Source organism: Tubulanus polymorphus, chromosome 3 (genome assembly GCF_964204645.1).
Source record: "Tubulanus polymorphus chromosome 3, tnTubPoly1.2, whole genome shotgun sequence".
Classification (NCBI taxonomy): domain Eukaryota; kingdom Metazoa; phylum Nemertea; class Palaeonemertea; order Tubulaniformes; family Tubulanidae; genus Tubulanus; species Tubulanus polymorphus.
This window is the reverse complement of record NC_134027.1, coordinates 9,263,619-9,277,695: the sequence shown is the minus strand read 5'-3', so window position 1 is coordinate 9,277,695 and position 14,077 is coordinate 9,263,619. Positions and strand designations below refer to the sequence as shown.

The 14,077-nt window shown below is 39.4% G+C and overlaps 4 protein-coding genes across 6 annotated transcripts in view; all 4 read left to right on the top strand.

Moving 5' to 3' along the window:
- LOC141902053 (histamine H1 receptor-like) overlaps positions 1-2,100 on the top strand; it is a 51,043-nt gene extending 48,943 nt beyond the window's left edge. Inside the window, exon 2 of the mRNA XM_074789694.1 lies at positions 469-2,100. Within this exon, the coding sequence (XP_074645795.1) occupies positions 469-2,100 (1,632 nt within the window). The remainder of the gene's footprint in view (positions 1-468) is intronic.
- A 1,646-nt stretch (positions 2,101-3,746) lies between these two features.
- Positions 3,747-5,265, top strand: LOC141902052 (methyltransferase-like protein 27). The gene is made up of 5 exons (XM_074789693.1): positions 3,747-3,866; positions 4,030-4,152; positions 4,610-4,754; positions 4,857-4,949; positions 5,087-5,265. The coding sequence occupies exons 1-5, from the start codon at positions 3,747-3,749 to the stop codon at positions 5,263-5,265; spliced, it is 660 nt and encodes a 219-aa protein (XP_074645794.1).
- Positions 5,266-8,572: 3,307 nt separating this feature from the next.
- LOC141902513 (methyltransferase-like protein 27) lies at positions 8,573-10,214 on the top strand. Its single transcript, XM_074790281.1, has 6 exons — positions 8,573-8,647; positions 8,715-8,839; positions 9,008-9,130; positions 9,418-9,562; positions 9,667-9,759; positions 9,923-10,214. The coding sequence occupies exons 2-6, from the start codon at positions 8,720-8,722 to the stop codon at positions 10,102-10,104; spliced, it is 663 nt and encodes a 220-aa protein (XP_074646382.1). The 5' UTR covers positions 8,573-8,647; positions 8,715-8,719; the 3' UTR covers positions 10,105-10,214.
- Positions 10,215-10,546: 332 nt separating this feature from the next.
- On the top strand, positions 10,547-12,894 carry LOC141901724 (bile acid-CoA:amino acid N-acyltransferase-like). 3 transcript variants are annotated; one of them, XM_074789153.1, is made up of 3 exons: positions 10,547-10,755; positions 11,003-11,086; positions 11,176-12,894. In XM_074789153.1, the coding sequence occupies exon 3, from the start codon at positions 11,286-11,288 to the stop codon at positions 12,519-12,521; it is 1,236 nt and encodes a 411-aa protein (XP_074645254.1). In that variant the 5' UTR covers positions 10,547-10,755; positions 11,003-11,086; positions 11,176-11,285; the 3' UTR covers positions 12,522-12,894. The 3 variants fall into 3 exon arrangements, with proteins under 3 accessions (XP_074645254.1, XP_074645253.1, XP_074645255.1); XM_074789152.1 differs by having other exon boundaries at positions 10,998-11,086; XM_074789154.1 differs by lacking the exon at positions 11,003-11,086.
- The last annotated feature ends 1,183 nt before the right edge of the window (positions 12,895-14,077 follow it).

Sequence of the window (14,077 nt, the reverse complement as noted above, 5' to 3'; positions counted from 1 at the left end):
TTTCGAATTTTGCATAACGATTAAATTGAAGCGACTAATAGAAGAGTCGTCAGTCTAACTGATAATGTGCTAAAAGTTTAACCCCGGGGTTAAGGTTAAGGCTTTTCTATGAAAGCAGCCCAGAATGTATCATTAAATCAAGAGGGAACAAGTTCATGACATTTCTAAATCGAAAATTAATTATTCCTGATTTCGATTTGGAAATTAGGACAGTTTTATAATTCAGACGAGTTTTTCTACCTGTGTGTAAAAGGGGAAGTAAAGTGGCTCATTTTTATTTTGAGATATTCCACTTCTTCTTTCCTGAAAAAGGCAGAAAACCCCGTTAATATTCCCTTGATTTTTAATAATTCATTAGATGGGAATGATGTTGTGATATAATTATCATTCTTAATGTATTGTGCCGATTCGTTTATATCTTAAATGATTTCATTGGACTAAATTTTGCAAATTCTTATTTCATTACAGGTTAGCAATATGTTCATCATCAGCCTTGCTATCGCGGATCTGGTCGTCGGTCTAATCGTGATGCCGATCAGCGCAATCTATATATTCACCGAAGACTGGCATTTTGGACAGATGGTTTGTGACCTATGGATAGGAGTGGATTACACGGCTAGCACGGCTTCGATTCTGAATTTGTTTATTCTCAGTTTGGACCGATATTGGTCGGTTACGTCCCCGTTGAAATATCTGCGCAAACGGACGAAAAAACGTGCTCTAATTATGATCGGTATCGTATGGTTTTTATCGATGCTGTGGATCATACCGATACTAGGCTGGCATCATTTCGCGACCGGTGGCGTGAGGATGGTGCCCGATAACGTGTGCGACACGGAATACGCGACGGACACGGTTTTTAAGGTGATCACGGCGCTATTTAACTACTACATTCCACTGACGATCATGTTCATTTTGTACGGAAATATATTTCACGAAATTCGAAAACGTTCAGAGTTCGAACTCGGTCGCAAGAACATCGGCGGTTCGTACTTCACGAGCATTCACATTTCCACGCTGGACGACAGTGATAACCGCAATGATACGTTCGCCGAGATAACACCACCGACCCCGCCTTCGCCCGAGGAGAGCGTCGGACTCGCGCTTCCGAAATCTCCGGCCGAGTGCGAAACCGAAACGTCCGACGACGAAATCGGTCGGTTTCATCGCAAATACGAATTCAATAACGCGAATCTGATCCGTATGGCCACCGAGGGCATCAAAAGCGAACAGAACAACGGCCACTCTCCGCTGGAATACAAACTCGACGTCGAATTCGCCTACGACGAGCGGGTCATCGATTCGAACACCGAGAAGATTCAGCCGTTTCTGTACGAAGAACACAAGCTGACGACGTTCCGAACGAGCGAACGGGAGGAGGCGCACGGTAGTTCCGAGTCGACGTTCAGCACGAACACCAAACAATCCAACATCAGCGTGTCCCCGAAAGAACATTCCGCCGCCAGTTGTCATTTTCAGAAATCAGCCGTCGTAGATCAAATTCACAAGAGTATTAAAAACGACTTGCAAACATCGACGAAAAATACTCATTTCCTAATGGACCGTAAAAGACGGCTTAAATCGATACTGTCCAACTCAAAGACGAATAGTTCAAAAGCGGCTAACTCTTCGAATAATGCTCATTCGCCTAGTCGCACCGCTTTGATTGCCGTAAGCGCCAAAACGAAGAAATCGTCGTCGAAAAGTAATCACGTTGTTAATAGTACCAGGGACCATTCGTCGGCACGCAATAAAGCCGCCTCGGCGCGGATGTTCGGGGCTAAGTTCAAACGCCGGCGAACTACCGTATCGCTAACGAAAGAGATCAAAGCCGCTCGTCAACTCGGCGTGATAATGGGTGCCTTTTCGCTGTGCTTCTTGCCGTATTTCATCATTTTCATGGTAGTCGCGTTCTGCGACGGCTGCATCGACAGCGGCACGGTGGTCGCTGTGACGTGGATCGGCTATCTGAACTCGACTCTCAATCCGTTTTTATATCCGTTGTGCAACGCCGGCTTCCGGCGTAAATTCAAAAAGATGCTCTTTCCGAAGAAACGACCGGTCAGACTTTCGTATCACGAGACTCGACAATATGATTAGGAAGTTATTTTTGTTGGTCTTTTTTATTTGTACGTATCTAATGAATAAAGTTGCTGTCCGTACATAAAAGGAGTTCGTTCGTGTGGAAAATGGATAAAGGTCTTTTACCGGGAAAGAAATAAATCATTGGTTCAATTGGTAATGATAATTCTACCATCGCTTATTCTAAGGCCGAAGTCTAAAAGGCTAAAGTCTGAGAGACTAGTTTTTGTGGTCGCAGGTCGACTACCAACTACCGTTCCAACTATTTACAATTGCACAAATGATGTAGGACAATAAGTCATTGAGAATGTCAGTGATTACAGACAGATTGTCGACGACAAACACTTGAGAAATTTAGCCTTCGACCTGTCTCACTGTTATCGCGATAATACGACGCAAGTCAAGTGGTTAACAGTTACACCAATGAAGTGCAAATTATAGATGTTTTTGACGATTTAGATTTTTTAATAAAAACATTGACAAAAACCTGGTGTAGTTCACATGTTCCAACGTCACTGAATACAAGTTTTAACAACTTTGAGGTGATATTCTTACAGTCGTTTCTTTCTTTTCTGATATCGACGAACTGCACCATACTAACTACGTTACTACGTTGTAAAACATGACACTTTTTACGCCGTAAAAACCGTTACAATAATGTTTATATTAATTGATACCGAGTATACGAGTTATTTGAGGGGTTCTGTATGAGTGGATGTGCACACTGTCATCAATATTGGATGTTCAAAATAATTACAATTTTAACAATAACAATTGTGAATTTTGGCGTTTATTTTGTAATTGAATACATACCATAACTCCAATCGTATTATTGATAAATTTTGATAATCATTTTTTTCAGATCACGTGCACTACGTCATCAATACAGTGAGGCTAGGGCTAGACTGGTTGACGGCCAATTCAATTCAAGATATGTTCAAATCCAAAATACGTAACTTCATTGATCCTTGATCAAAAATAATTCACATTATACTATATTGATTGTCGACAATATTACGCAATATGTTTTTCAAGGCGTCAATTAAAGCTCAAAATAGTTTTCTCGTTTGATTATTATAATAAATCTATAAGAACTATCATTACTCAATCATTCATAGGTAAGATATATCAAAACAGTGTAACGAGCCGTTCAATTTTCGTGTTATGCTGTTATATGGACATTTGGTTTACTCTGATGGAAAATAACATTATGCGAAAGGTTTCTTTGCAAATTGAAGAGGCTACCAAAAGGTAGTTCTAGAAAATACATTACAAAGTCTTTCTTGACTGTATTCTGATAACACCTTTTTAAGACTTATACGCTATGCACTATATGATCGTATATTGGACTTGACACCCAGCTGACCCGAGGCCTGTCACGAACACCAACTCTGATATGTGTCTTCGTGAACATGATTTCTTTAGATTTTTGTAAAAAAGCAGAGATATTATGACAGCACATCATTGTTACCAAATTTCATAACCGAGTGAAATTTTCGAAATTTTGACTTAGTACGTTGACCTGCCATATAACCTTAAGTGAACCATTTTATCTTATGACTTAAGCACTATTGTGTGATAGTGAATGACCTATATCTTCCTAGATGTCCTCGGGTATAGCTTCCTATTTAATGGACGCATTCGGGCCATTCAATTCAGACACCATGGCAGTCCCACAATGTGAAGACGCGAATTTGTACGAGTTCCTGACGAAAAAACTTCACGAAAATGAGGACCCCGCAGCGGTTACGGAAATCTACGACCAATGGACAAGTTACGACAAGGTAATATACTTTGAAAATAATTAAAGTCGTAATCTTTCTGAGAAAATTGTTTTATCATATCACTCAAAATAGATCAAGTATGCACAAAACGCTTCGCTTATAAAGTCTTGAATTTCATTTTTGTTATTCTCGCAAATGGATCAAAGCCGTTTGATTTCTGCAGGAGGTAAAACAGATGTGGTACGCTGGTCCAAAGAATTTGGCGAAAGTTGTGGATAAGTACGTTCAAAATAAAGAATGCTCGATAGTTGATGTCGGTGCCGGTACTGGTCTCGCCGCAGAAGAGGTAACTACTAACTTGGTTCAGCGCCGATGTTTGAGATAAAGTTTTCAAGTTTTTGTAGTTTTTTCATGGCGTTGACTTGGCGTGGAGCATTTTTTGGCCCGACCAAAAATGTCAGACCAGGCCTGAGCGAAATTTCAGCAGGTCAAATTATTGCGTTTGGATTGTGTTCCGGTAGCGTCTCAGTTCGCTTTGTTTAAGCAATGTTTAGTATTGAGTGAGGGATTAACGTGTGAACGCACTTTCTAATTAGGAACGGACCAAACTTGACTCGAGCCTAATCCGTGCCGATTTGGCCGGGGCAAATCGTCTGCGTGTAATTATTGATATTTTCGATGTGAATGTATTGTGCAAAAAATACTTCGTTTAGATGAAGATCCTGCTTGAATGAAAGTGGGCATAGCACATTCATCATTGATCAAGTCGTACTAGTTTCTCGTAAATATACGTTTCTTTTCAGTTGAGAAAAGCTGGATTCACGGGGCGGTTTGATGCAATCGAACCTTCCACCGGGCTGTTGAAAGAGGCCGAGTTAAAAGGAGGACTTTATCAAAAGCTTTATACAGAATACGTTACCGTGGAAAAACCATGCTCAATTCCAACGGGTAAGAAATATTTCTGTTAAAAAAAGAAAGATGAACGCAAGGGACTGAATCTTGAAATTAAATTCTACTTAAATTCAATACATTCTCTGTTTTCGCCGGTAGGTTTTTATGACCACGCTGTCACTTGTGGAGCCATCGTACCGGGCCACATACCATATCAGGCGCTTTCGGAGATGTTAAGAATGGTAAAAAAAGGTATGAGTCCGGAAATTATCAAACAAAAACACATACAATTTACATACCAACATGACCATCCTTGGTTTTCTCTGCTGGACAAGGTAGATTTGTTTAATTTTTCATTGTCACGAGTTTTCTTTCTTTTTATTCTATAGATGGCTGCGTTTTCGCCTGTTTTAGGAAGAATTATCTAGATTTTGAACAATTTCAAGGTTTCAACGAATTTCTAGAGAAAATTCAAAGCGAAGGAAAGTGCACGTACGACATTATCGAAATAGACGAATATTGTTTTTCGTTGCCCGGTCTGATTATAGTTCTAAAGAAAACTTGTTAATGAGTTATCTTAAAAAGTATTATATATATTTATACCGAATAAAGACAGAAAATAACGAAAAATACTTGTTTTTTTCTTTTTTACTTTTTATTTAAAAATGCTGTATTGATGCATTTTACAAATGCATTTGACTACATAATACAGGAACACATAGCGTTGGTGATATGCTGAAAGCGATTTATCAGGATCTACGAATCTATTGAGAATACAGACGTTTCCATGATATTGGCGGTCAATGCGACTGGCGGAGGCGGTACATCGGTACTAAACACGACTGTACGCTTAGTCTGAAATTAGGTCAAGGAGAATTTCATCAAACATCACACGATTTCAAAGCAAGGAGAAAACGTACTCATTTTTATCTCAAAAGACCATTATTCATTCGATTAGAGGATTTCGTTTGATTTGGCGTCCCTTGCCAACACACCTGCCTGGATCGAACAAGGGGGTTTGATTTTGAAATCGGAAATCGAAGTACAGATATGGTTGTGTGATCGGTGGTCGAGATGACGGATTTTTTTTTAAACGGAGAATATAATTGGAAAATTTCGGTTCCGGTTCATTCAAACAAGGAAATAATGCTGAACATTATGTGATAAGACTAGATTTATTTTAGATATTTATGGTCCTAGTAAAAAAGATACGAAATTATGTTTACTTTCGATTGCATCAAATATATGCCCATTAATCAATGAATACATGTATTATTTGTAGAACTTTTGAACAGCTTGCACAACTGTGATGAGTAATGTATGAAGACTATATATGCCAAGCCTGAGTTTCAGAGTAAATACCACGTATATGCCATGTACTGAGGTCAAATGTCAATCTTTGCGAAAAAATATCTCGACTAAATTAACATTTTCAGTTACACCCATCGATATCTAGTTACTAATTGCCGCTCAGATTTTAACGACACTGATCGAATTGCCTTCCGAAAATTGACACCGAACACCGGACAGTTTGCGTTTGAATTGAGTGCGACTGGTCGACGAGATCTATCACCAAGTTCGCACGTTTTCATGGGTTTCCTGCGCGGTTTTGGACAACATTGAAGACGTCTTGATGAGATGAACGATACCACTGAATACGTGGTTACTTACTATGCATCAATTGTGGTCGACACACCCCGCTTTAGCAGTAGAGCCATTCGCCGATTTCAGATGGTCTTCATACCAGTGATTTGTATACCTGGCATATTCGGTAATATCGCTAGTTTCCTTGTGATGACAAGTCGAAAGTTTCGCGTATTCTCATATTCGCAGTACCTGGCCGCACTGGCCGTTTTTGATACTTTTACATTGATCGTATACTCGATCCCGTTTATAAATTACGCCTACTACCCGAAAACTGTGGTGACTTTCGAAAACAGTTTCTCATGTAAGATCTACGAATATTTATCCGCCACGAACGACGTCGCCAGTTCGTGGATGGTCATCATTCTAACGATGGAACGATTTGTGATAGTGGTTTGGCCGTTTGCTGCTAGAACGGTGGCCACTCCAGCGTTTTCCAGAAAAGTTATTCTGATAATGTCAGTTTTGTGGGGTGTGCCGTTTATTTACATATTCATAGCTACCGAATTCGATACTCGTCTGCATAGTTGCGTGATGACTCAATTTTGGCATAACGTATACTTCAACGTTGGACCCGTAACGGTTGTCTATATTCCAATCGTTTCAGTTCTAATTTCGAACGTCTTGTTGATTATCATTCTGCGCCGAAGTAAAGGATTCGGTCAGTCAACGGGTAAATCAACTTCGGCCAGAAAGGCGACGTTCATGGTGTTGATGGTGTCGGTTCTGTTTACTGTATGCACGTTGCCGAACGCTGTGTTTGTATTCATGCTACCGTACGTAACTTTCAGCCCGCAGACGATGAACGATATTTCCTCTATCACCAGCGCCATTTATGGCCTGAACAGCGCGATCAATTTTTACATATATCTGCTGTCCGGGGACGAAGTTCGAAATTTCGTCGTTCTCCGTTTAAGATATTGTGGTCGAAATCCCAAGTCTATTACATAAAATCTTCGGTAATCGGTTTCACAAAGCTGGATTCCGATCGCTGAAGACAATGATTCAATATTACATTAACTCAATCTCAATTATGCCTATAGGAAACAACATGCAGTAATTCAATTTATGCCATCAATTCACTACTGTGCTTTCAAATACTTAATATTGGTATTAAAGCGTTTCAAATGAAGTTTTATCATTATCAAGGTTATTACTATTTCATCAATGAGCTAATTCTGTTCTTCCATATGTTTTTACCAGATGAAGCAATGCGGGTATGGGTGTACATGTGTAGGGCGATTCTGGTTAAATGGTTTGTTGATAAAAGTTGTACCGCATGACGCTGTTTATACTAAAATGAATTTTGAAGTTTTAGTAATTTTCATTTGCACGCATAGTTCAAATTTTGGATTCATGGAGGATGTACCACCTGACACCAGGCGGTGAAATAAAGATATACACATGTATATTAAAGATGGTTAGTTAAACAATGAATCTACGGGTTTATTCAATGAACGATATCACAGTGATTACATCTTCCGGGATTCAAATTGGTTCGAATATTTATTCAACCAAGATTAGCCGGAAATATCTTGTAATTTACCGATTAACTAAATTGTAAGACTTATTGTTCCATCTCCATTTAAGGTATACATGTAGTCAGATTGTCGGCTGAAAAGTGAACAGGTATAGGCAGGGTTATTTTCTCAGAGATTGTGCGTTTTTAAATCACTTGTTCAAACTCAAATGAGGATTGAGGTTTAGCAATTGTGGGATTCGAACCGTGTGGTAACATCGCTCTGCCGAGGAGGAATAGCTCTCGATCTGCTTTGGCAAGAACGTTGGTTAATTCAGATAACCATAATTTGTTTCTTTAATAAAGGTTGTGTTGAAGAAACATTCATGGGCAAAATAATCTGATGGCATGTGCCTTTTATAAACGGAAAAATCCTTATTCCTTATTTAGGTTCGACCCAATTTCTATGGCCATTCAAAAACTCGATCGTCGTCTAAAGTCGGACGGATCAACTTCGCATCGCAACGTCCTCTGTCAACAGCCAGTAGCCTACAAAAGGATATAACGAAACGTTCACTCGGATTTAGTTTAATCCACCTATTTCGCAGCGTTAATATATTGAAATATCCGGTGGTTTGATATTTCAAAACCACTCGTCCCCAATATGCAAACAACTCATCGATTTACATATCTCCTGCAGTAGTTCTCCACTTGTATTATTCATGTATACATACGTAGTACAAGACCGACGAGTTGTGAGCTAGTGAGCTGTGTGGCTGGCGACAAATATTAGTCCGCATCTCGTCGACCCCTAACGTTCGGAGGCCTGTCACGAACACCAGCCCTGGTATGTATCCTCGTGAACATAATTTCTTTCACAGAAAACAAAGATTTAGGCATGACTTCCAATTCAGACACCATGGCAGCCCCACGATGTGAAGACGCAAATTTGTACGAGTTCATGACGAAACAACTTCACGAAAATGACGACCCTGTAGCGATTACGGAAATCTACAACCAATGGACAACTTACGACAAGGTTTGAAAAAAGATTGTATTCGTATTCTTTGTATTTTTGAGAAAGATATTTTTATCAAAGCACTAACAGTTGATCTAGGATGTTCAAAATACGACACTTATTTCATGTATTAAGTCTTGAATTTCTGTAATTCTCACGAATGGAAGAAAACTGTTTTATTTCTGGCAGGAGGTTAAACAGATGTGGTACGCTGGGCCGACGAATTTGGCGAAAGTTGTGGATAAGTACGTTCAAAATAAAGAATGCTCGATAGTCGACGTCGGTGCCGGTACTGGTCTCGTTGCAGAAGAGGTAACGACTGGCTAAATGCCGATTTTATGAGATAAAGTTTTCAAGTGTTTTGAAGTCAATGTTAGTATCGACGACACATGTCTTGGACATGACAATGCAAAGCATTATCGATATTTTGGATGTAAATGTATAGTGCGATCTATTGTTGAGTATACTCGGTTTGAACAAAAATATAATGTTTAAAAATATATAAAGTATTAAGAAAAAGATCCTGCTTGAATTGGGCATAGCTTATTCATCATTGATCAAGCCGTACTAGTTTCTCGTAAATATACGTTTCATTTCAGTTGAGAAAAGCTGGATTCGTGGGACGGTTCGATGCAATCGAACCTTCCACCGGGCTGTTGAAAGAAGCCGAGTTAAAAGGAGGACTATATCAAAACTGTTATACGGAATACGTTACCGTAGAAAAACCATGCTCTATTCCAACGGGTAAACAGATTTCTATATAAATAAAGAAAGATGAACCCAAGGGATTAAATCTTGACATTGAAATTTTATGCAATTCAGGATATTATCTATGTTTTTGCTTGTAGGCTTTTATGACCACGCTGTGACCTGCGGAGCTATCGTACCGGGCCACATACCATATCAGGCGCTTTTGGAGATACTAAGAATGGTAAAAGAAGGTATGGATTCGGAAATTATAACTTGTTGATAATAGATTATAGGTCTCTGTAGTTTTTTGACAACACAGACAATTACCTACCCACACTATCATCTTTTGTTTTCGCTGCTGGACAAGGTAGATTAGTTTGGTTTTTCATCGTAATGATTTCGTTTCAATTTTAGGTGGGTGCATTTTCGCCTGTTTTAGGAAGAATTATCTAGACTTGGAACAGTTTCAAGGTTTCAACGAATTTCTAGAGAAAATTCAAAGCGAAGGAAAGTGCACGTACGACATCATCGAAATAGACGAGTATTGTTTTTCGTTGCCCGGTCTGATTACAGTTCTGAAGAAAACTTGCCGATGAATTATCTTTGAAACATATAATGTCAAATCAAGACAACAAATAACGAAAAAAATAATTGGTTTTTCTTTTTAAGAAATGATAATCGCAAGGATAACGATAAGGTTTTTTGACGAACGGACAGGAAAACTTTAGACCCAGCCCAAAGGCTGCGTTACGCTGCTACAAATTAAGGAAAATAGAGAAAAGCCACAAATGAATAGCACTATACAATATCAAAAACATGATGATCCGAATATATTTAATGACAATCTCGAATAATCGTGTGATCGAGTGATTGAGTGATTTGTCATTACAGAAACGAAACACATTTTCTAGATAAGATACGTTCAATGATTAATAAGAGTTGCTATTCGGCTTTGACACATTATATAAAGATAAGATAAGGTTATTTCGCTCTAGAAAAAGTTATGATATGCTATAGTATGAATCAATGTACAGTATACTACACATGAAACAATCACACTTCACAGTGAAAGGATTACCAGTACTCACAATACAGTCGAATAAATCGAGTAGGTGCAGTTCGATAAAGATTTGCGAGTACCTACTTCAATCATATAGATAAAATCGGAGATTTCGGGTGCAGTCAAGAATTATGTATGTAGCCAGTCTTTGGGACGCCAATCGTTATTTCTGCAAAATCTGAGCCAGGTTTGTGTTTCAGAACTTCTCTGCTTTTGCCGTAGGTAATTAAAGGAAGATACTTTCTTTCCACACCGCAATATGTGTCTGTATAACTATTCCCAAATGGAGCAACCTCTATTGAATGACGCATGTAATTCATTTTCCCACAATTTGCACAGAACGTTCATTCATTATGTGTACTTAACAACAGTTGTATTGTTTTATATACTCCAATATACATATGCGTGCATTTTATATGCATTCGTCAGGTCAGGTCAGAGAAACAGCAGCATTCATCGATATACGTATATAGTGTCAACTGCACACTGATGATGTTCATCAAGCTGACAGTACACCAGTAATTATAATTTGATAATGTGATATGTTTGGCGTGGGAATTATTTGATCAGATTGTTTTTGTTTAATCATCGTTCCTTTTATATTCAGACTGCTTGCTTCCTAGATTACCGGCTGCGTATCTTTGACGTTTAACCTTAGGAGGTTGGCCGACTAACATCCAACCAAACAAGTGACAACCGTATAAACGGCTATACGATATGGAAGTGGTAGTTAATCCAACGTCTTGTATCATCGATGAAATATTGCATATAAAAGGAAGCAACTTAACTGCATATGCTTTGGTTACATTTTACGCAACGATGGCCGATGATGATGGATGCGTGTGGCATTCCCGGGCTTATTATATAGCAGATGTGCACGGAGAAGTCGACGTCATAACTGCGCCGTCGGTAGGTGGCAGTTACACCGGTGTTCAACCAATGGGTCTTGTATGGTCAATGGCGATAAAAGGTGATCCTGATCCGGAAAAACACGGCTTTCGGTTCGTGAAAAAGGACGTTACGCAGCCTTTAGACCTAGTTATTTCTATTCATTCGGGTCATGTCAATTTTTCGGATATAGCTTCTGCATATGAGAGAGATGGGGAAGAAATAGCAAGTTGCAAATGTAAAAGATATTACATGGCCACCGGTGTTTCTCGCCAAGAAGTCAATGATGGTAGACTCCGCGGTGCTTTCTATATGCCTAATGGTGAAGGACCCTTCCCTGGTATTTTAGATTTCTTTGGATCGAGCGGTGGACTTATGGAACACCGTTCAGCTCTGCTGGCGTCTCGTGGATTCACGGTCTTGTCGCTGGCTTTCTTCAATTATAAGGATCTTCCCTCGTGGGGCGATATAGACTTGGAATACTTCGAGGAGGGTGTTGACTGGCTCTGCGCGAGACCTGGGGTGTTCTCGGAACGTGGTATCGGCGTCATTAGCGTATCCAAAGGTTCAGACATAGCGCTGTTACTACCGTCACATGTTCCAAAAGTAACGGCAGTCGTCGCGATAAATGGTTTCGACCACAATACGGAAGTTGAAATTAAATACAAGGGCGAAATCCACAAGTCGTTTCCTGTCCAAAAATATCGTGAAAAAATACTAACCATCGATGAAATCATCCGGTCGAATGATATTTGCGACTTCCATTTCGAGAAGTCGACGCAAGCAAGATTCTTGCTTCTCGCCGGGGCTTTCGACCGATGGGCAAATCCGATAGCGTCACAAAGAATGTTAACCCGATTTGAATCGAGTGATGAAAAAGAACTACGTCGCTGTGAACTGGTAGTATATCCGGGCGCTGGGCACCTTTTAGAACCACCATTTGCCCCGTTCTGTAGATACGTTTCTGGCGTGGACTTTGGTGGCGAACGAAAGCTTCATTCAAAAGCTCAAGAGCAATCATGGGCTAAAATCAGATATTTCTTCACGGAATGTTTGCACTATTGACGAAATGGAGATTTGTGTAAAGCTTAAATAAACACGGATGATTAAACGCGAGAAATCCCACAATAAAAACAGCCAAACGAGAAAATGATGACTAATAGTATTTAGCCGAAACGTTGCGCAAACATATACCCTTCTATTCAAGTTTCGCATTTTGGCTGTATTTACTGTGGGATCTCTCGCGTTTATTCATCATACACGGATATTGTGTTTTCTACTCGACTCAAACACGAATGATAATGCATGCTTTGATAATGACAATATCTTTTTTGTAATTCGTTTCAAGAATTTAAATCTGATAAAAACATGTCCGTGAGGTTAAGGAATCGAAAAAAATGCATCGAGAAACGTCTAGCCACTAACATCTGTAGTTTATCAGTGATATGAAGTTATTAAGAAATCAGTATCTCCTCCACTGTAAAACTTGTCAAAGAATTATTGCCGCCCGTTATTGTCGTACACGGTGGATTGATGCCTTGGCAAGTCAGAATTTTGACTCCGAGTATCAATGGACCGGCAGGAACGTGCAGACACATACCAAATACTGAAATCAACGAATGAATTCGATGTTAGATTGTCACGTTGCATTAATCGTTTGAATTGTTGACCGAAATGTCATAACGGTGGTAAATAATTCAGTTGATTACGGAAGCGATAAAGGGCCTCGAGTTGTCGAGGCCCTTTAAATGACGGCTTGGCCCTTTATCACTTACGTTGAAAAGGGATATAGTAAAAGGATGACGGCTCGACGACGCGAACGGCCGTGTCTACTGAGAATTGGTCGCATTCTGTACCGTTAATCGTTAACGCGTACCGATAACAGATCGGGTCGGTTTCATTCGCCGTACAAATGGCCCTCGACAACGATGAAGTAAAAGCCACGCTCAACGCTGATTGGGCATCGTTTTTCAGGAAATCCATCGTCTGTAAGTAAGGTTTCGATTGTTACATTGTACGGACGACAGAGACGATGATTACTTAGACAGCCACAGTTGACTTAAATAATTATTTACATCCACATTTACAGAACGAATCGACATAAGTGATTGTCAATTTATCTAACACATTTTCTCCGTACTGCGAAAGCGTACTGGGGACACCAAAGAAATTCAAATTTTTGAATAAAAACTGTCGGAAAAATCTTTAAGAAAATCATATTTATAAATATTTCTTATCAAGTTTTAAGAAAAAGATTCTACTTTTGAATATTTTTTTTCTAATATTCTTTGCTACATCTTGGAATTTGTCAGCGTCAATGACCTCTCAAGAAAGGGGTAGCGCCGTTTTTATTCAAAAATATGGTTTTCTAAGTCCCCGGGACGCTTCTGTATACCTAACAGTGCATGTATTACAAATTATAAACTCACGAGTATCGTTTGATCGATTTCACCCATTATGGCCACGCCATTTGTGACAGTTTTTGTGTTGAATATCGGTGAACCGGTGCCCGCTGAAAAAATGGAACGACGATATTGTAAAGATCTATATGACATCATAGATAGCTAAATTAGCTTATAGAACTAAGCCAATGACGATTCTACTATCATTTTCCGCAAATG

Excerpts from the sequence above, each read along its gene's own strand:
- LOC141901724 (XM_074789154.1), top strand. The coding sequence starts at position 11,286 with ATGGAAGTGGTAGTTAATCCAACGTCTTGTATCATCGATGAAATATTG.
- LOC141902513 (XM_074790281.1), top strand. The coding sequence starts at position 8,720 with ATGGCAGCCCCACGATGTGAAGACGCAAATTTGTACGAGTTCATGACG. Across the intron at positions 8,840-9,007 it reads AATGGACAACTTACGACAAG|GAGGTTAAACAGATGTGGTA; the intron begins GTTTGAAAAAAG and ends TATTTCTGGCAG. Across the intron at positions 9,760-9,922 it reads ACTAAGAATGGTAAAAGAAG|GTGGGTGCATTTTCGCCTGT; the intron begins GTATGGATTCGG and ends TTTCAATTTTAG.
- LOC141902052 (XM_074789693.1), top strand. The coding sequence starts at position 3,747 with ATGGCAGTCCCACAATGTGAAGACGCGAATTTGTACGAGTTCCTGACG. Across the intron at positions 3,867-4,029 it reads AATGGACAAGTTACGACAAG|GAGGTAAAACAGATGTGGTA; the intron begins GTAATATACTTT and ends TGATTTCTGCAG. Across the intron at positions 4,950-5,086 it reads GTTAAGAATGGTAAAAAAAG|ATGGCTGCGTTTTCGCCTGT; the intron begins GTATGAGTCCGG and ends TTTATTCTATAG.